The following is a 22,777-nucleotide window of genomic DNA, read 5'->3' on the forward strand; positions in this document are numbered from 1 at the left end:
CCAAAAGACAAACAACAACAAATGTTGGTGAGGTTGTGGAGAAAGGGGAACCCTCCTACACTGTTGGTGGAAATGTAAATTAGTTCAACCATTGTGGAAAGCAGTATCGAGGTTCCTTAAAATGCTCAAAATAGACTTACCATTTGACCCAGTAATTCCACTTCTAGGAATTTACCGTAAGGATGCAGCACTCCACTTTGAAAAAGACAGATGCACCCCTATGTTTATCGCAGCACTATTTACAATAGCCAAGAAATGGAAGCAACCTAAGTGTCCATCAGTAGATGATTGGATAAAGAAGATGTGGTACATATACACAATGGAATATTATTCAGCCATAAGAAGAAAACAAATCCTACCATTTGGAACAACATGGATGGAGCTAGAGGGTATTATGCTCAGTGAAATAAGCTAAGCGGAGAAAAACAAATACCAAATGGTTTCACTCATCTGTGGAGAATAAGAACAAAAGAAAAACTGAAGGAACAAAACAGCAGCAGACTCACAGAACCCAAGAATGGACTAACAGTTACCAAAGGGAAAGAGACTGGGGAGAATGGGAGGGTAGGGAGGGATAAGGGTGGGGAAGAAGAAAGGAGGTATTATGATTAGCATCTATAATGTGGGGGGTGAGTGAAAGGGGAGTGCTTTGCAACACAGAGAAGACAAGTAGTGATTTTACAACATCTTACTATGCTGATGGATAGTGACTGTAATGGGGTTTGTGGGGGGGACTTGGGGTAGGGGAGAGCCTAGTAAACATAATGTTCTTCAAAAAAATAAAAATAAAGAAATAAATAATTTAAAAAAAGATAGAGTTTCTACAAAAACAAAGCCTACAGCCCACATCTTGCTGAAGCACTGCAAGCATTCACTTCAAGTTCAGGAACAGGACAGGGAGACTTGTCATTAACTCTTCTATTCAGCATGAAAGGAGATCCTGGACATTACAGCAAAGCAAACAAAAAGAAGGTATAAGTATTGGAAATGAAGAAACAAAACTATTCTTGTTCACTAATGATAGATTTTTGAATATTGACTTCAGACATAAACTATAAATAAGTTATTACAACAATAATATATCAAGATTGTCAAATGCTTAATTAAACAAAAATCATTTGTACTTTATAAAGAACATGAAAATTTAGACATTGAAATTTAAAATATTAAAGTGTATTGTTAACATTTCTAATGTCCTCCCAGATAATGCAAGGATATTAAGTCACTTTTAATGAAAAATTCACTCATGAAATGAAGATAAATGTCCCCTAGTAAAGGTTGTGCATGAATCATTGGTGAGTTGTTTTAACTTCTTCCCCAGTCTACCTTCTGACCCTGGCCTGTATCTTCTTGCCATATATATCTTAGGTATCTTTAATCTTACAGCATTTTCTGCAATAATTTCTGCAAAGAATAAGCCTGTGAATACCCTAAAGACTATCAGGATTTGAACCATCCTCTACAAAGCTTGTTAAAAGCTCCTTGGTAGAAACCTCACTTAATTCATCTTTTTCATACCATTTTCCCAAAGCTATCTAAATTGCCTCTCTCAGTGAGTTGGTTTTTGTTTTCTCCCTCTGTCTCTTCTTCTATTGATGCTGCCTTCCTTTTGTATGTCAAAGACATCATGCAATCCCATTCTTGGTAATTGAACAAAGCATTCAGACACTGCCTTCTGAATATTCCCTTGGCTTTCCAATAACAAGTTTTCATAAAGTGCTCAAGAATGAGGAGTCACTGATTTTACATCTGTATCATCTCTGTCAATAGTATGAAATTATATTGTTATCGTAAAGCCAGTCTATGTTCACTTGCAGTCATAGCATTCCTACTGGAGCTAAATTCTATGGGGTGAGGAGAGGGCAGGGCCACAGCCCCACTTGAGGTAGGCATGCTGCAGCCTACCATTCACTCACTGGCGAATTAGTTGTTATATGACCTGACCTGCGTAACTCTAAGTTCATTACTTTCCTAGTAGATACTTCATCTCCCCAGGTAGCCATATTAGCATAAGAAAGCCTTCCTGGAAGAGGAAAACCCGTTCTTAACCATTATCTGAAAGGACTGGCATTTATCTAAAACTCTAGTCACAACCAGAGAATGGAACTTTTTACTATCCTTATGCCTACTGCTCCCAATCAGGAAGGTAGCTAGTTTCTCTGAGCCTAAGTTTTGCCATTTTATACCGAGGATGTGTAGGCAACCGTCTCAGGATTAGATCCTCATATTCTTTTAGTCCCCTCTTTTTTCTGGCTAAAAAATGCCTTTAGCCTTTGTGATTCATGGGTCTGTTCAAGAGTCCTCACAGCACCACTCTGAGCTAACATATTTTCAAATCAGACTCACACAAACCTAAGTATCCAGCATTACCCAGAGGGATTACCCAATATTAAGCTTTATTAATAATTTCAAAGACATAAGAAATCGACACAGAAGAAGCAAGAAGCAATCTTGTACTTAGAGAGGGTTTCCTTAACATGTAAGTTCTTAGCCCAAGCACCTTACTTAGAGATCTTGTATACTCTGGGCCAGAGAATGCATGTCTGATAAAGGGAAAGACAGACCAGAGCACCTGCCCTTAATGTCCCAGACTTCTCGCTGATTAGTCTGTATCTCTTAACTGCTAGTATTTTTGAAATTATTTGCAAAGCCTGGTGCTGGGTAAAATCCTTGGTTTATGTGAGTCAGCTTTTGACAGTCCTTTCTACTTACTTGTCCACAGATGTCCTTTCTCTTTTCTCATTCCTTCCTATTTCCCTGATCATCTGGGATCATTTTTCCTGTTTGCTGAATGGATTCTTTAGCATTTCTTTCATTGTGCATTTATGGCTGTTGCAGAACAAAGTGATGTTTGTTGCTTCAAAAATATTTTGTCTTTCTTCTTGAAGGTATTTTTCTATGTAGAATTCTAGGTTGGCAGTGAATACTGCTTTAGTGTAAGAGTCAATAAACTTTAGACATATACTTCAATGAAAAAATATATCAGTACCAACAAAAAAATGATGATTGTCTAAATCCTTATTTTCCTGATGTCACTATCAATAAATCACAGTTTCACTGTTTAAAAAAATAAACTTTAGTCACAGGCCATTATTTATTTTATTTTTTGGTAAATAAAACCATGCCCTTTGTTTACATATTATCTATTGCTGCTTTAATACAACAGTGGCAGTTGAGTAGTTGCAACAGAAAACATATGGCCTGCAAGTCTAAAATATTTATTATTTGGCAGTTTAATAAAAAACTTGCCTACTTCTGCTCTAGTTCATTGATACCATTCACTGTCTCTCCCTTCCATTTTTGCTGTTAAGAAGTCACCTGTCATAATAACTGTTATTTCTTTGAAGGTAATCTCCCTTTGTTGAAGATTTGCTCTTTGTTTTTGTTGAAGTTTTACTGTATTGTATGGGTTTTTAAAAAAAATAGACTTGAGGTTGATTGGATTTCTTTTATATATGTGGCTTTTAATGCTTTTTATCAGTTCCAAAAATTCTCATCATTTATCTTTTCAAATATATTTTCTGTCCCTTTTCTTTTCACCTTTTTATATCTTTCCATTTAATTCTATATTAATCTTTTCATTAAATTCTTTGTCTTAGGTATGCTTCTGTAGTGTTCCAAAGCAAAGGTTGGAAAACTTTTTTCTATAAATGGCCAGATAGGAAATATGTTAAGCTTCGTGGGACACTTATGGTTTGTCACTTATGCTGATGCTTCTTAAGCATCTGTTGCTACAGCCCTTAAGCCTGTGGGCTATACAAAAGTGGGCGACAGGCGAGCAGGCCATAATTCTCCAATCCTTGGCCTAAAGACCCAATTAACAAGACAGAGATCAAAGACAAGGACAAATCCAAAGGAAAAGAATTTAGAAGCTATTTTAAACTGAATTAAAAGCACAGTGTATCAAGATTTGTGGAATGTGGCTAAAGCCATGAAGGAAGTTTAAAGTTTCAAATGCTTATATTAGAAAAGAAAAAATTTTAAATTCATGATCTAAGCTTCTGTCTTAAACTATGGTAGAGAAAGAAAAGCAAAATATACTCAAATAAGTAGAAAAAAGGAAATAGCAGAAATCAATGAAATACCAAGCAAAACAATACAGTTAATAAAAACAAAGTAGATTCTTTTTAAAAATAATAGAATTGATATATCTCTAGCTAGACTTATCAAGAAGAAAAGAGAAGATATTAGTAGCCACAAACAACTAGAAATTGAAACTTTAAAAATATATGCTATTTACAGTACAACCAAAACCATCAAACATTTAGGGATGAATTTAACAAAATATGTCTAAGACATAGACACTGGACAGTGCAGAAGATTACCAAGAGCTGCTCCTAAAATTCATATGGAAACCAAATGACCTAGAATAGCCAAAATAATTTGAAGAACATACACTATCAGATTTTGTGAGTTAATTTAAAGCTATAGTAATGAAGAAAGTGTCATATTTGTGAAAAGCTACACATCTAAATCTTGGGGCAGAATTAAAAGTCCAGAAATAAATCCACCACACATACAATGTTCAATTGATTTCTGACAAAGATACCAAAGTAATTCCATAGGATGTGATAATTTTTGAAATCTGTTCTTAATAAAATTCTGATTGCTCTTCAGGCTGAAGTTTTTAATATTGGCATTGTACTTTTACTTTTATACTTTTATACTTTTACATTATACTTTTAATGGCAGTATACTGCCATGTTAACTACATGTATCCTTGGGCATTCATGGAGTGACTGAAAAGTAACTCAAGAAATAAACTTTGAACATACTTTTGAGTTCCACAAAATAGTATGAGCAGTTGCCAAGCAATTGTGTAATTTGACTAGTTTTCAGTATCTGTTTAACATACTAATTTAATGCATTATGATAATTTTCAGACTAAATAAACTTGAAGATACTGTTATACTAATTAAAGGAAAGATTGAAGAAGTCCATCTTCCTGTAGAAAAAGTGGATGTTATTATATCTGAGTGGATGGTAAGTGTTTGCAGAAAAAAACTACTTTTATTAGTTAAAAAAAAAATAAAAACAATGATAAGGTAGCAGTTTTCTGCATTTAATTATATTTGATAATGCAGAATGGGTTCATTATTTTAAAAACACTATCATATTGAATGTCCTATCTTTCTGAGGTTAGGCTATGTAATCAGTGTTCTTTATCACATAAAATAAAATTTATTGGCATCGTTATAATAATATAATGAATGTATGTTATCTAGCATTATAATATGCTTTTGAAATCATAAGTCAAAGAATATTTAAAAATATATATGAAATAAGATTAATGGCGTTTGACAACTGATTTGACTTATTGATATGCCAATTTGATGAAGACAAAGTAGGTAGTAATTCTAGATAGACAAAGATTTCTTAATCATTTAGAAAGGCTTAAGCTTTTTTAAAAAAATTGTATTTGGTTATATGTGTTTTCATAAATGAGTTTATCAAAAAAAAATTGAAAGCAGTGAGTTTTGCTTTACAAGCATCTATACATATTTAATAAATATGGTCATAGTCCTAGCAAAATAGCAGGGATTTCAGGGAGCTTCTGAAACATTCAGATTTAGTGTAAGTTCTAATCTAGAACCAGTGACAGTCACTATTAGCAGTTAGTCTTTTACTTGAAATAGTAAGTTAATTTTTTATGTTAAGATTGGCTTTAACAGTCCTTAATGACAATGTCATTTTTCTTCTTATATCAAAGAATTTGTATCAGTACTGTCATTTCTCTTATGAATTAAGTGAAAAGATGTGAGTTTAGTTATGTATAATTAAAAACACACCTCTTGACAGATGACAAAAAGATGCTTTGGGGAAAGCACCGTTAAGGCCTTTAGTTAGCAACAATTTTAAATGGTTTATACAAAATATTGGCTGACATGATCCTCATTTCTCTAGGGATTATTTTATTTTTCGTTGAAAACACATCTTTTAAATTACTCCAGAATAGACTGTGAGCAAGGTAGAAGACAGACTTTACTAAACTTTGTCACCCCAGTGGAACATTTTTACATATTTGATTATACTAGTTGACTAGTTCTTGCCCTACCTCACAGAATTATACCTCTGGATATTGATATTTTAGGAATTTTCACTTCAAAGTCTGAAAGATAATCTTAGAAGTATTAATATGAAATTTAAATTTTAAAGCCAGTTGATATAATAACAAATAAAAAATTAACTGGATTGAGTGAATTTATGAGATTGTCACATTTATGATGTGAACGTTATTGAAAGGTATGCTGGTCTGGGGCTTGTTTGGCCTCAAATCCATTTTATGCCCTTTTGCTTTCTTCTCTGCTGAAGGAGGGCCAGCTCTGCAGGCCACTTTTTGTAGGCTTCAGTGACAGCCAATTTCCACTGAGTTTGGGGAGCCCAATGGGAAATACTAAAGGGAATTTAAGGAAGGGCAAAGCCAGGGCGTTTCTTTCTTCTCTTCGCCTCTTACTAGTATTGCCAGTGGAAGCTGTTTCTTTTGTAGCTTCAATGACCGTTGGACTAGCCTGTCATAATTCCAGCATCCACTGTGTGACCCTTGCTCTGGGCTCTTGTAGTGGTATCTTTTTTTGTCTCTCTAGCCTAGGAATGGTACTTCCTGTTGTTGCTAATGTCCAGTTGTTTGTTCTCTTGATGACTTCTATCTTCTACGCTTTGTGTAACCAACTTTCTATATTATGTTTACTCTATTTTCATAGCCTATGGTTTCTTTTCTCTTAGACTCTAAGTGATACAAGGGCACGTTTCATTTGGAAGGACTGTTTAGATGTGATCTCTGCCTTTATCAGGAAGGCACTGTAACACAAACAGTACTGTATCACTAGAACTGAGATGAAAGGAGCCAGTTGTTTGGAACCAAGGTGCTTTCAGAATCCTTTCACTAAAGGAAACAAATCAGTACATCCAAGAAATGATAACTAAGAACATTCCTTTTTCCTCTTCACAAAGGTATAATTTAAGAGTTTGCATTATCTTGTTGTCTGCCTTTCCTTGTAAGCATTAGTGGAGTTGAAGTCTAGCAGACTGTGTTAAATGTGTTAGGTGGAGCATTAGACACTGTAATTTATGGTAGCTATTCTAAGGCAGTCAATTCTGGGTGGCCTTATTTCTGTAATGAAATTTGTACTTAAGCTTTTAACTATTCTTGTGCTAAAAAGTCATCATTGTAGATTGGCAATATTTTTTATAGTATCTTCTAAATCCTATAAGACCCCTCTTAGCTTTGGTACTTCTGCTAGGATTTCTAAGTGGAAAAGCTGAAAAATTCAATTATATAATCAAACAAGAAGTAGGTATGCTTTCTAAAATATGACCAATGTTTTCCAGACATTCCTACTTTGGCTGAAACGATGGGCAAATGGTAAATAACTGACTTTTAAATCTATTTTAAAGCCATATTTTCATGGATCAGCATTTTGAAATTAAAATATATTGCATAGAATCTCCTTTGAAAGATTTTTTTTTTTTTTTACATAGAGCAGTAAGGATGCAGAAATCTAGAATAAACCAATTTTAAGCTAAAGTATACATCTTTTTCCCTATTTTTAAAGAGTTTTCAATGAGGGACAGAAAAAGAATATACCCTGCAGAATTGGACACAGATGTTTAATGGACTTGTAACCCAGTATAGCAATGTAGTCATCATATATTGCACAGATGTACATCTGTTTTCTTCTACTATGGTCCACTAACTGTTCTGTTCGTTGGCTTAATCTAGATATGTTTTTTGTCTATAGCTGTTCATGGACTTTGCCTTTATTTTGGGAAGGTGTTTTTAGATTAGAATGTAATTTTAAAAGCTGAATTGTTGCTGTTAGCATATTATTTAATAAATTATCACTTGTCTCTTAGATTTATGAATTTTCAGATTTAAGCTTGCCTTTAATTCTGCATTTTCATTTTTACTGAATGGAATTTCTATTTGATCGTGTTATTATCAGTTAAATAGAAACTGTTTAATCTCTACAAGATGTTACTGTTTATACCTGTGAGTATCTGTTCTCATTTTCACATTTTATTCTAGCAAGAGCCATTTTTTATGACTTATTTCTGATTGCCTAATAAAACTGTTCAAAGTAAACATCTCTAATTCTTGTCCTACAAACCAGTCAAGCCAGATTGACTCATGTAGTATTGCTGTTTTCCATGTTTATTTTCAGCATGATATCCTTGCAAATAGGTAAGATCCTGGCATTGTATGACATAGTTGCCAGAGATGATTCTTGTTATTTTCTGTCATCAGGACCATCAGCAGAATTACACATAGTAGGTGAACTTTATGTTTCATTGTCACAATCAGTCATGATGTACATTCAAGCTATCTAAAGTCCCTTGTTGAAATTTTTCTATGTAGGCTTGTGTTTCACAGAAGTGATGTGAAATTTTCTCTTTATTCAAATATTTTTGGATTTGTCCTTGAAACTTAAGAATTAACTTTCCCTTCTCATCTTCACGAGCATGGTATATCTGCATAACATGCATGCATGCACATACCCATACCTGCAACGATGGGGTATCCTTTGTTCATATCTAAATCAGCTGACAAAGGTGGATTGTTGGGGGGGGTTGGGATATTTTTAGTATTTTTCTTAACATTAACGGAATTAAAATATTATGTATGTTTCAAGCAAAATTCTCAGTTTGCTGCCCTGTAAACAGTTTTGGCAATACTGATAAGTTTACCTAATTATTTTAGATAATGTCTAAAATAAACATTTCACAGTAATAATTTTATGTATTATAAATATTTTTATGTATTATAGGTACAGTACTTGAACAATGAAAGGAAAATTGTGGTTTATAGAAGTATTTTTTTTAGATGTATTGACATCTAAATTAAGAATGAAGACAGAATAAAAATGTAATTAAGAATAGGCCCCTCAAGTATAATTATTTCATTTTATAATCTTTATGTTTATTCTCATCTGCTCTCTTTACCACTCCCCAGCCTCTTCTTTATTTAACCTCAGTCTTTGTTTAAATTAGAATTCAGATCATACTCTGCAGCAATTTTATCTCTTACTATATCAAGGAGAATGTTTTATAATAGTAGGATCTTCGTATCTATAGGGAATATTTAATCCTTTGAGAAATGATTAAAGTGGGTCCCAGGTTATTTTATAGGCTGCAGTTACATTAAAAAGTATAGTAAAATATACCTTATTCAAATGTATGCTTTTTTTCCTATGCTTGAAACCAAATCTAAATGAAAATATTTAATCTTTAAGGAAAGTTATTTATATTGAAACAATTATGTGTTGTGAGTAAATTTTTGCTTTTGAAAGATATTGAGTGTTTTGTATCTCTTTCATCAAATTTCTAGAAGTTGACTTTGCCAAGAGATTCAGTGCATCACGTGTGATTGATTTGATTGGATTTACTAACTTTTTGACCCCCATAATCCCCTTTGCCATATTACATTCTAGTTATGCTTTTATTAAGTTCTGTATGAATTGCTTTTTTAAAAAAAATCATTTTGTTCAATAAGTTGTACATTATTCTAATTTTGAAGATAAAGTGGATAAGTTATTCATGAATGAGTCAACTGCCCTTACAAAACACTTTCAGTTAAGCTAGTCAGAGAACATGAAATATTTGTTAAAGTTGATTTCAAACTCTAAAGTTATGTAGCAGTTTATAAATATTCTTTCAGTAATACTGTTTACTTTGACCTGGGAGTGAAAGCAGCCAGTTTGCATTTGCAGACAGATGGGCATTGATTACAAACACAATTAGATTGTACTCTATACAACTGAGTTGGCTCAGTCATAATTATAACAATTAATGTGAAGTGGTTCTACTTAAGAATATCCATGGACAGATATTTGATTCACAAGCCTTTCTTACGTTATATTATCTCTAATAGATTCTTGAAATAGGTAAAATTTTAGATCGTAGGACTCTGAAGCCATTATTTAGGTGAAATGGAAATTTTAGGGCAGGAGTAAGGTACATTAAAATGTTGATCTGTTCTCATGAATGGCTTTTTTTGATGTGCTTTTGGTAAATTACTTATTTTGAGTAAATTCAGTAGTGGTGATGCATTGATATGATCCACTCCATTTTCACTTTCTTCCCTTTCTCTTCTTAATACTAGAATATTTATTTGGGGATACCCAATTTAAAGTAATTTAAAGTTGAAAATGAGGCTAACTGACCTTTACAGGAATATAGTCTTCAGCCTTACTTTTAGTTAATTTGTGCTTCTAGCCAATAAAATAAGTGCTGTGTAAATGGAATCATACAGTGTGTGACCTTTTGGGATTGACTCTTTTCACTTAGCTAATTCCCTGGAGATTCATCCAAATTATTGCACATATCAATAGTCTAGTCCTTATTTCTGAGTAGTATTCCATTGTATAGATGCACCCCAGTGGTTTAACCACTTAACTTTTGAAAGATATCCAGTTTGGGGCTATTTCAAGTAAAGCTGTATAAACATTTGTGCATAGGTTTTTATATAAACTTAAGTTTTCATTTCTCTCAGATAAATGCCCAAGAGCTAGTTATATGGTAGTTATATGTTTAGTTCTGTAATAAATTACCAAACAATTTCCCAGAGGGGCTGTACCATTTTATATTCTTACAAGCAATGTATGAGCAGTAAAAAGATCAGTAACAATGTCCATCTACATTCTTGCCAACATCTGATATTGTCACTAATTTTTATTTAAGCTATTCTGATAGGTGTGTAATGATAGCTCATGGTTTCAATTTGCCTTTTCCCTAATGGCTAATGATGTTAAAAACCTTTTTATACGCTTATTTGCCATCTGTATCTCCTCTTCAGTGAAATGTCTGTTTGTGGCTTTTGTTCATTTTCTAATTGGATTGTTTTTCTTTTTACTGTTGAGTTTAATGGTTCTTTTTTAGTAGGCTTTTATCAGATATGTGTTTTGCAAATATTTTCCCCTGCTGTGTAGTAATTCCTCTTACCAGGAATTATCAAAAGGTAAAATTTTATAATTTTAATAAAGCGCAGTTTATCAATTTTTATTTTTATGCATCATGCTTTTGGTATCAAGTTTACAGTCTGGAATGTGTAGGTTCACCTTTCCTACACCATTTTCTCTTGCCATTCTTTGAAGAAACTGGGTGATGTATTCTGTAGAATTTTCCACATTCTGGATTTTGATGATTGCATCCTCACTGTGTCATTTAACATGTTTTTCTATCCTTTGTATTTCTTGTAAACTATAAGTATGAGGTTCAGAAATTGAGGCTTAACAAATTCAAGTCGATTTTTTCTTTCCTAGATTATTTCATGGGGAGTAATAGTGGTTAGCTGCTATTGTATTGAATCAAGAGACTTGATCACTGCTTGTCTCTTTCTGTTATGTTAAGATTGATTAGTGGCTTTTGGAGTTGTCAGCCTAATCAATCAGTTCATTATAAAGTTACCTAATGGTTTTAGAAGCCTTTGAAAATTATTTCTTAGATTCGTTATTTCATTAGAAGTTGCAAAATTGTGGTATTTTCATTGTACCATTTATTCTCTATGCATTAGCTAAAATTATTCCATAATACTTTACTTGATTAAATGTTTGGTTATAAATTCCAGCTTATGTAGAGAATACTGGATAAATGCTCAGTATTTTCTGTTTATTTGCCATTTTCAAAATAATAAATTGTCATTGGATTGTCATTGCTTGTATGCTTTTCTTAATGGACAGATACAGCTTTTTTTTTTTTCATATAAAAGAGTAATTTGCACTGGTATTTCCAATTTAAGATTATGGCGTTTTTACTTAAAGTCTTTAATTTTATACTCATATCTCTTTTCTCCTGTGCAGAAAATCTTGGTTCCTAAGATAATGCTTTTTGTTTGTTCTATCATGTAATAATACCTATAATAATTTCACAAATTTTTTATGAACTTTGCTATAACAATCAGGCTTCTCAATGCAATTTAGGATTTCTTTGTATTTCCTTTTTCCTACAGTATACCTCCTGAGAAATGTACAGTCTAAAAACTGTGTTTTAAAGTCACTTGAAACAATTATTTTCTCTGTTTATATAGCCAACTTGACATACAGTCAGATTTAATTATTTCCTTTTTCTTTAATTTGAGGGGTTTACTTTTTCCTTTGTTTTTTGTTTAACTTTATGGTTTAGTTGTGAAAAAAGTTATGTGACTCCATTTCTTTTGTCCCTTAGTGAAAATAATCTTTTTTTAGCTTTTGATATATTTAATACATATTAGATATATAATATTTATATTTTCACCCTCCTGTCATGCAAAAGGTAGTATACTGTATACATTGTGATATATATATTTATATAATTCTCCTTAATAAAAATAGTAATACTTTAGTTGAATTCATAAAAGTAGAGTATCCAGTTATAATTAATTATTTTTTTTTTCCAACTAGTGTGAGGGATTGGGAATATTGTTTTAGAAATGCATATGCATCCTCTACTCTTATCCTTTAAAACTAATTGTGTAAGTCTGGAATAAGACCCATATGTGCACTTGGAAAGGTCTTTAGATGATTCACTTTTGCATCTCATAGACATGCTTATTGGGCAGTTTACTGCAGTTCCAAGAAAAGGGCCAAATTAACTGTCAGTCTTCTGTTGACTAAGTGAGAGTGCCATCTAGTGGGAGAAAGACTTTTAAGCTAATAAAAGTTTATCAAACTAGAAGAGTATGCTGAGGAAATCCTTTTGTGCTATTACATTCTTCAGAAGTCTGTGTTGTAAGATATGAGAAAAGAAAGGAAGTAGTAATGCAGGACAGTAGCAAGCACACAGTAGGTACCTAATAACTAATGGTTATCACCATTATTCTCATTCTTGCATGGAAGGTAATGATCAAGTGAAATAGTAATGAAGTAGGAAATAATAAGTGAAAATGAAATGACAAATATTTGTGATGTAAATTTGAATCTTACTGTCATTTTTAAAAATATAATAATACACAGAAGCTTCAGATTTCATCTTGTCTTTAACCTACTGCTTAGGATCTACCCCAAGTCCCCAACAAAATCTGTTACCAGTTTCTAGCATGTTCTTCCTGAAATACTTCAATCACTAACATGTATGTATAGTCCCACCTGTTGGCACATGTTCGTTTAGCAAATTTTGTGTGGCTGCTATGTGTCTGGCACTGTTCTATGCAGGATAAAGCAGTGAATATAATAGATTACAAACCTCCCTATACTTAATGTAGGGTAAGCATATTCTATGTATTGTTCTTCACCTTGCTTTTTTCCTTCTCTTTTAAGCCTATAAATTTTCCACTCTGACTACTGTAGCTGCATTCCTCAAATGTTTTAATCAGTTCTCAAAATACTACCCTTGGATCTCTTCTTTGATCCATGAATTGTTTAGAAATGCAGTGTTTAACTTCTAAGTGTTGGGGTATTTTAAGATATCTGTTGATTTCTTATTTACTTTGCTTGACATCAGAGGACATACTGTGTGTTATCATTCTATTAAATTTGTTCAGACTTGTTTTATGACCCAGCATATGGTGTGTCTTGTTGGATGTTTCACATTCATTTAGATGGACTGCTTTATAATTGTCAGTTGAGTCAAGTTGTTTGATAATATGATTCAAGACTTGTGAATCATTATTGTAAGTCTACTCATTTTATTAAGTAATAAAAAAAGAATAATGCAATTTATACCTAGTTCAGTTATTGTTTCTCTTTTCAGTTCTGTCAGTTTTGGGTGCAGATATTTTATGTGGTTTTTAGGTATATGCAGATTAGGATTGCTATATGTTGTTGACAGAATTTGGCTTCTTTATCACTATGGACTATTGGTTTTTGTCCCTGATGATATTTTTGGTCCTTTTGTCTACTTTATCATTTTTCTAGTTAATTGTGTACTATTCCAGACATATTCTAAGCATTTATAAACAGATATGATGTGTGTTCTTTTTCGCTTTCACCCAATTCTTTTTTGCTTTCACCCAGACTATAACTAGTTTTATAAATCATCCTTTTTAATTACATATTTTATTTATTTGACATACAATATTGTATTAGTTTCAGGTGTATACTGTAGTGATTCAGTACTTATATACATTATGAAATGGTCAGCCCAGTAAGTCTAGTTAACCATCTGTCACCATTCAAAGATGTTACAGCATCATTGACTATGTTGCCTGTGCTGCACACTGTATCCCCAGATCTTATTTAGAACTGGAAGATTGTACCACTTACTCCCCCTCACTTATCTTGTCTATTTCTCCATCCCCTTTCCCTTGGCCACCATTAAGTCTCTGTCTGTGAGTTTTTTTTTTCTATTCTGTTTTGTTTTCTAGATTCCACATATAAGTGAAATTCTGTGATATTTGTCTTTCTCTGTCTGACTTATTTCACTTAACATAATACCGTCTAGGTCCATCCATGTTGTATCAAATGGCAAGATTTCATCCCCTTGTATGGCTGACTAGTATCCCATTCTTTATCCATTCATCTATTGATGGACATTTAGGTTACTTCAATATCTTAGCTGTTACAAATAATGCTGCAGTGAACAGAGGGGTGCAGGTGTCGAATTCGTGTTTTCATTTTCTTTTGATAAATACCTAGAAGTAGAATTGCTAGATGTAAGGCAGTTCTATTTTCAGTTACTTGAGGAACCTCCATAATGTTTTCCATAGCTGCACCAATTTATATTCCCATCAACAGTGCATGAAGGTTCCATTTTCTCCACATTGTTGCCAACATTTATTTCTTTCCGATTTTAGCCATTCTGATTGGTGTGTGACATGATATTTCATTCTGGTTTTGATTTGCATTTCCCTGATGGTTAGTGATAGATTGAACTTCTTTTCATGTACCTTTGGCTATCTGTATGTCTTTGGAAAAATATCTCTTCAGGTCCTCTGCCCATTTTTAAATTGGATTGCTTTTTTGTTTTCTGATGTTGAGTTTTATGAGTTTTCCATATATTTTGGATGTTAACCCCTTATCAGATATATCATTTTTTAATATCTGTTCCCATTTGGTAGGTTGTGTTTTTGTTTTGTTGATGATTTCCTTAGCTGTGCAAGAGCTTTATGTTTGATGTAATCCCATTTCTTTCTTTTTTACTTTTGTTGTCCTTGCCTGAGGAGAGGGATCCAAAAAATAATCACTAAGACCACTATCAGAGAGTTTACTGCCTATGTTTTTTTCTAGGAGTTTTATGGTTTCAGGTCTTGTATTTAAGTCTTTCATTCATTTTGAGTTTATGTTTTAATACAGTATAAGAAAGTAATCCAGTTTCATTCCTTTACATGTAGTTGTCCAGTTTGCCCAGCACCTTTATTAAAGAGATTATCTTTTCCCCCTTGTATATTCTTCCCTCCGTTGTTGTAGATTAGTCACCCATGTAAGTGTGGCTTTATATCTAGGCTCTCTATTCTGTTCCATTGATCTGTGTATCTTTTTGTGCCAGTATCATACTGTTTTGATTACTGTAGATTTGCAATATAGTTTGAAATCTGGGCTCATGATACCTCTAGCTTTGTTCTTCTTTCTCAAGATTGCTGTGTCTATTCATGGCCATTTGTGATTTCATACAAATCTTAGGACTATTTGTTCTACTTCTGTGAAAAATAATTTAGTAGGGATTGCATTGAATCTGTAGATTGCTTTGGGTAGTATGGATATTTTAACAATATTCATTCTTCCAATCCATGAGCATAATATATCTTTCCATTTGTGTTGTTTTCAATGTCTTTCATCAACATCTTACAGTTTTCAGAATATAGGCCTTTCACCTCCTTGGTTAAATTTGTTCCCAGGTACTTTATTATGTTTGATGCTGCTCCAAATGGGATTTTCATAATTTCTCTTTCTGATAGTTTTTCATTAGTGTACAGAACTGCAACGGATTTCCATATATTGCTTTTGTATCCTGCAGCTTTACTGAATTCATTTATACTTCTGATAGTTTTTTGGCAGAATCTTTAGGGTTTTCTGTATATAGTATCAGGTCATCTGTGAATAATGACAGTTTTACTTCTTCCTTTCCAATTTAGATGCTTTATTTTCTTTTTCCTGTCCAATTTATGTGGCCAGGGCTTCCAAAACTATGTCAAGTAAAAGTGGTGAGACTGGGCCTCCTTATCTTTTTTTTTTCCGGAGCTTAGAAGGAAAGCTGTCCACTGTTCATTCACTATTGAGTGTTATGTTAACTATGGGTTTTCCATATACTGCTCTGTTACGTTGACGTATGTTTTTTCTACACACACTTTGTTGAGAATTTTTAATCATGAATGGATGTTGAATTTTGTCAAATACTTTTTGTACATCTGTTGAGATGTAAATCTATGTGATTTTATCCTTCATTTTGTTCATGTGCTATTATACTGATTGATTTGCAGATATTGAACTATGCTTGAATTCATAAATCCCACTTGTTCATGGAGTATTATCCTTTAAATGTATTGTTAAATTTGGTTTGTTAATATGTTATTGAGGATTTTTATATCTGTGTTCTTTAGGGATATTGGCCTGTAATTATCTTCTTTTGTATTGCTTTTGTTTGGTTTAAGTATCAGGATAATTCTGGCCTCTTAGAGTGAGCTTGGAAGCATTCCTTCTTCAAGTTTTTGGAATAGTTTGAGAAGAATGGGTATTAACTCTTCTTTAAATGTTTGGTAGAATTCACCTCTGAATGCCTCCAGTTCTGGAATTTTTTTTGTTGATATAAATCTTCCTGTTAGTAACTTTAACTTGTAAATTATACACAGAAATCTGCATAAACTTACAGGTACAGCATAACCAGTAGTTATATAATGATCACCAAATCAAAATAAAGAAGTCACCAAATATCTTTCCTCAGTTACAACTCCTTTTTTATCCTAGAAAGGTAATCACACCTGACCTTTATGATAATCACTTCCTTGCTTTTCTTTATGGTTTTATCTCCTGTATGTGTATTCCTAAATAATGTAGTTTATAGTTGCCAGTTTTTTAAGATTTATGTAAATGGAATCAAAGTGTAAGTACTTTTTGGATTAAAAAAAGCAGCTTTTTATGGAGGCTTAACAATGTGCTCCTAAATAACTAATGGATCAGTGACCAAATACAAACAGAGATCAAGCACTATATGGAGGCAAATGACAGCAATAACTCAACACTGCAAAATCTGTGGGATGCGGTGAAGGCCATGCTGAGTATATTGCAATACATGCCTACCTCAGGAAAGAAGAACAATCCCATAAGAAAAGTCTAAACTCAAAATTAATGAAACCAGAAAAAGAAGAACAAATAAGGCCCAAAGTCAGTAGAAGGAGGGACATAATAAAGATTAGAGCAGAAATAAATAAAATTGACAAGAATAAAACAGAATCAATGAAAGCAGGAGCTGGTTCTTTGAGAAAATAAACAAAATAGATAAACCCCTAGCCAGACTTATCAAGAAAAAAGAGTCTACACACAAACAGAATCAGAAATGAGAAAGGAAAAATCACTATGGACACCATAGAAATTCAAAGAATTATTAGAAAATACTATGAAAAATTATGTGCTAACAAACTGGATAACCTAGAAGAAATGGAAAACTTTCTAGAAAAATACAACCTTCCAACACTGACCCAGAAAGAAACAGAAAATCTGAACAGACCAATTACGAGCAGCAGAATTGAACTGGTAATCAAAAAACTACCTAAGAACAAAACCTCTGGACCAGATGGTTTCACTGCTGAATTTTATCTAACATTTAGTGAAGACCTAATACCCATTCTCCTTAAGGTTTTACAAAAAGTAGAAGAGGAGGGAATACTTCCAAACTCATTCGATGAAGCCAGCACCACCCTAGCACCAAAACCAGGCAAAGACCCCACAAAAAAGAAAATTACACACCAGTATCCCTGATGAACATAGATGCAAAAATACTCAACAAATATTAGCAAACTGAATTCAGCAATACATCAAAAAGATCATCCATCATGATCAAGTATGATTTATTCCAGGGATGCAAGGATGGTACACTATTGAAAAATCCATCACCACCTTCCACATTAACAAAAAGAAGAACAAAAACCACATGATCATCTCCATAGATGCTGAAAAAGCATTCGACGAAATTCATCCATTCATGATAAAAATTCTTAACAAAATGGGTATAGAGGACAAGTACCTCAACATAATAAAGGCCATATATGACAAACTCATAGTCAACATCATACTTAACAGCGAGAGGCTGAAAGCTTTTCCTTCAAGATCGGGAAGAAGACAAGGTTGCCCACTCCACTTTTATTCAGCATAGTTCTGGAGGTCTTAGCCATGACAACCAGAGAACACAAAGAAAGAAAAGGCATCTAGATTGGCAAGGAAGAAGTTAAACTGTCCCTGTTTGCAGAGGACATATTGTACATAAAAAACTCTAAAGAATCCACCCCAAAACTACTAGATCTAATATCCGAATTTAGCAAAATTGCAGGATACAAAATTAATACACAGAAATCTGTTGCATTCCTATACACTAATGATGAACTAGCAGAGAGAGAAATCAGGAAAACAATTCCATTCACAATTGTATCAAAAACAATAAAATACCTAGGATTAAACCTAACTAAGAAAGTGAAAGACCTAGACTCTAAAAAGTACAAGACACTCATCAGAGAAATTAAAGAAAATACTAATAAATGGAAACACATCCTGTGCTTATGGATACGAAGAATTAATATTGTCAAAATGGCTACCCTGCCTTAAGCTATCTACAGATTCAGTGCAATCCCTATCAAAATAGCAACAGCATTCTTAAATGAACTAGAACAAGTAGTTCTAAAATTCATATGGAATCACAAAAGACCCCAAAAAGCCAAAGCAATCCTGAGAAGGAAGAATTAAACGGGGGGGATTACACTCCCTGACTTCAAGCTCTACTACAAAGCCACAGTAATCAAGACAATTTGGTACTGGCACAAGAACAGACCCATAGACAAATGGAACAGACTAGAGAGCCCAGATATAAACCAAACCATATATGGTCCATTAATATACAGTAAAGGAGCCATAGACATACAATGGGGAAAGGACAGCCTCTTCAACAACTGTTGTTGGCAAAACTGGAAAGATAAATGCAAGAGAATGAAACTGGATTATTGTCTAACCCCATACACAAAAGTAAACTCAAAATGGATCAAAGACCTGAATGTAAGTCATGAAACCATAAAATTCTTAGAAGACAACAGAGGCAAAAATCTCCTGAATATAAGCATCAGCAACTTCTTCCTGAATGCATCTCCTCGAGCAAGGGAAACAAAAGTAAAAATGAACACATGGGGCTATATCAAACTAAAAAGCTTCTGTACCACAAAGGACACCATCAACAGAACAAAAAGGCATCCTACTATATGGGAGAGTATATTTATAAATGACATATCTGACAAGGGGTTAACATCCAAAATATATAAAGAACTCACATGCCTCAACACCCAAAAAACAAATGACCCAATTAAAAAATGGGTGGAGTATATGAACAGACAATTCTTCAAAGAAGAAAGTCAGATGGCCAACAGACACATGAAAAGATGCTCCACATCACTAATCATCAGGGAAATGCAAATTAAAACCACAATGAGCTATCACCTCACACCAGTTAGTATGGCCAGTATCGAAAAGACTAAGAACAACAAATGCTGGCGAGGATGTGAAGAAAGGGGAACCCTCCTACACTGCTGGTGTGAATGTAAGCTAGTTCAACCATTGTGGAGAGCAATATGGAGGTTCCTCAAAAAACTAAAAATAGAAATACCATTTGACCTGGGAATTCCACTCCTAGGAATTTACTCAAAGAATATAATCTCTCACATTCAAAAAGACATACACACCCCTATGTTTATTGCAGCACTATTTACAAAGCCAACATATGGAAGCAACCTAAGTGTCCATCAGTGGATGAATGGATAAAGATGTGCTACATATACACAGTGGAATACTATTCAGCCATAAGAAAGAAACAAATCCTACCATTTGCAACAACATGAATGGAGCTGGAGGATATTATGCTCAGTGAAATAAGTCAGGCGGAGAAAGAAAAGTACCAAATGATTTCCCTTATTTGTGGAGTATAACAACAAAGCAAAACTGAAGGAACAAAACAGCACAGACTCATAGACTCCAAGAGGGGACTAGCGGTTACCAAAGGGGAGGGGTTGGGAAGGGAGAAGGGGATTGAGGGGTATTATGACTGGCACATATTGTGTGTGGGGGTATCACAGGGAAGACACTGTAGCACAGAGAAGACAAGTAGTGACTCTGTGGCATCTTACTATACTGAGGGGCAGTGACTGCAATGGGGTGTGGGGGGGACGTGATAATATGGGTCAGTGTAGTAACCACATTGTTTTTTCATGTGAAATCTGTATAAGAGTGTATATCAATAATACCTAATACCTTATTAAAAATAGCAGGCTTTACTTTCTTCACTAAGTCACGCTTGTAACATTCCTCAGTATTGCCTGTAAGGATGATTTGTTCATTTTCCCTTCTGTATATGCTGTTGTATGAATATACCACAGGGTATTTATTCATTCTACTTTTGGTGGGCACTAGATCATATTCAGTTCTTTTACCATGACAAATAATAACGCTCTAGTATACTTGTACATGTATGCAATTACCCTAGAGTGTGCATTTCTGGGTGTATATTTAGGAATAGAATTGGTAAATCACAGGATGTGCCACTCTTCCACATTATTTGAAATGCCAAACTTTTCTAAAGCTGTAAAATTTTTATCTTTATGTTCCATGGACTTGTCCACTCTGGAGATTGTATTGCTAGTCTGCTAGTCATGCAGTAGTTTTTCGTTGTGTTTGAATTACTAATGAACTTCAGCACCTGTATGTGTGACTATTGGCTGTTTGGATTTCCTGTTTTGTGAAGTTACTGTATTTAATTCTTTTGCCCATTTTTCATTTCGCTTTCCTATGTTTTTCTTAATGTTTTGTGTTCTTTGTTGGGGATGGAAACATACATGTTCATGTGTGTGTGTGTGTGTGTGTGTGTGTGCGCGCATCAAATATCTTTTTAAAGTCTGTGACTTATTTTTTTAATCCTTTTATGTGTTTTGATGATGGAGAGGTTCTGAATTTTACTGTGCTCAAACTTCTTAGTCTTTTTCCTTATAGTAAGTACCTTCCCTCCCCCTGCACTAAGACCATGAAAACATTTTCTACAAACTTTGTACTGTTTCCATGTACATATAGATCTTTAATCTATACATACAGTTGTGTGGACAAACTTTTTCATAGTTTTTCTGTGCAACAGTTTGATAATACAAATCAGAATTTTAAATGTTCATGTCCCTTTATCTAGCAATTCTGCTTTAAGGAATTTATCTTAGCCAAATACATAAAACATTGAACGAAGATGCCTGTGTGTGTGTAGGTAGATGTTCAAGTTTTCTTACCCTTCTACAGCAAATAAGTGCACGTGATACAGATGTTGTTGCTTTATATCATCAGCTGCCTTGCCTTTTGCCAAGTGTGTGAGTGTAATCTTTCTCAGTCACTATAGAGCTATCAGTAAACTACCTTACCCTAAATAATTTTACATTATTTTCTAAATCTTGTGTAATTAAGTTACATTTGTGACACATAAAGTGGTTTAACATTAGCACATTTTAAGATGAGAGATTCGGGTGATTGAGGAATCACAGAGAAAACTGCAATTCAGGTGTTTAGTTTCTAAGGCCATTATAAATATAACAGTGAAATGAATAGAGGTTATATTACATACTGTAAAATCTTTAATTTGGTGCATTTTTAGCATAGAGCATTGTTGATTAGGAGAAAGTGCTTTTCTAGTTTTTGGTAATTTCTACAGCAGAGGTTCTCAGCGGTGGAGGTGGGGGTCCAATTTTGCCCCCCCAACCCTGGGGATATGTGGACAATGGGAACTGTCTGGAAGAATTTTAGGTTGTTACAATGTGGAGGGTTGGGGACAGGAGGAGAGTGCTTCTAGCCCCTAGTTGGTAGAAGCCAGAGATGCTGAACATACAAAAAGGGGCAGGACAACCTCTACAAAAAAGTAATTTCTGGCCCAGAATGTCAGTAGTGCCACGGCTGAAAACCTGCTTTAGTGTTCTCACTTCCGGCATTGATAATAACTCAATCTGTAACTGAGATCGTATTGTAAAAGCCACTCGATCTTTTCTCGGGCATCAAAGTAGGTTTTCCTTAAAAGGTGACATTATGAGAGCATATTTTGTCACATGAATGTACAACAGAAGCTTCCTTAACCAACCTGCATTTAATTCACCAAATTAACGATGTCCTACATTCTTTTTGTATAACATCTGCTAGACTTCATAGCGACCTGAACATGTAAAGATAGTAAGCTACTTTCAGTGTGCTGCTCCTGTTTGGCTCCTATCATTTGGGTTATAGTTTACCAAGAGCTTATTGTGTTTGTTTGCCTGATTATTTACATAATACCAGTTTACAGTAACATAAACTATTGAACAAGATTATAAAAAAATAAATGTTTACATCTTTATTTACATTTACTTTATTCCCGTTGAATAAAGTAGTGAGCAAAATGATTGTGAAAGATTGTAAGTGGAAAGGAGGAATTATGGAATTCCAAGATTCTCCAATTTGCAAGTGCCCTTAGATTCTTTTTATGTTTTGAAATAACCCAAACTGGAAATTATTTACAATCTATTATGAAAGTGATTTATGCAAGGAAGATGGTGAATATTTCAATAAATAGGTCCATTCCTGGAGAGTATTGGTAAGCAAATCTACATTTATTTGTTTTCTTAAAATATGTTGTTTTCAATTAACACCTGATTACTAGCCCTGATCACATTGGATAAAAT

The 22,777-nt window shown here is 33.7% G+C and overlaps 1 protein-coding gene across 6 annotated transcripts in view; it reads left to right on the top strand.

The window, feature by feature from the left end:
• PRMT3 (protein arginine methyltransferase 3) overlaps window positions 1-22,777 on the top strand; it is a 144,975-nt gene that overhangs the window by 56,479 nt on the left and 65,719 nt on the right. For all 6 annotated transcript variants that reach the window (XR_008999258.1, XM_057507474.1, XM_057507473.1 and 3 more), the window contains one exon: window positions 4,884-4,983. Coding sequence is in view for 5 of the 6 variants with exons in the window: in XM_057507474.1 (XP_057363457.1) it covers window positions 4,884-4,983 (100 nt within the window). In the remaining variant the exon portion in view is untranslated. The remainder of the gene's footprint in view (window positions 1-4,883; window positions 4,984-22,777) is intronic.

Source organism: Manis pentadactyla, chromosome 9 (assembly GCF_030020395.1).
Source record: "Manis pentadactyla isolate mManPen7 chromosome 9, mManPen7.hap1, whole genome shotgun sequence".
Lineage (NCBI taxonomy): Eukaryota > Metazoa > Chordata > Mammalia > Pholidota > Manidae > Manis > Manis pentadactyla.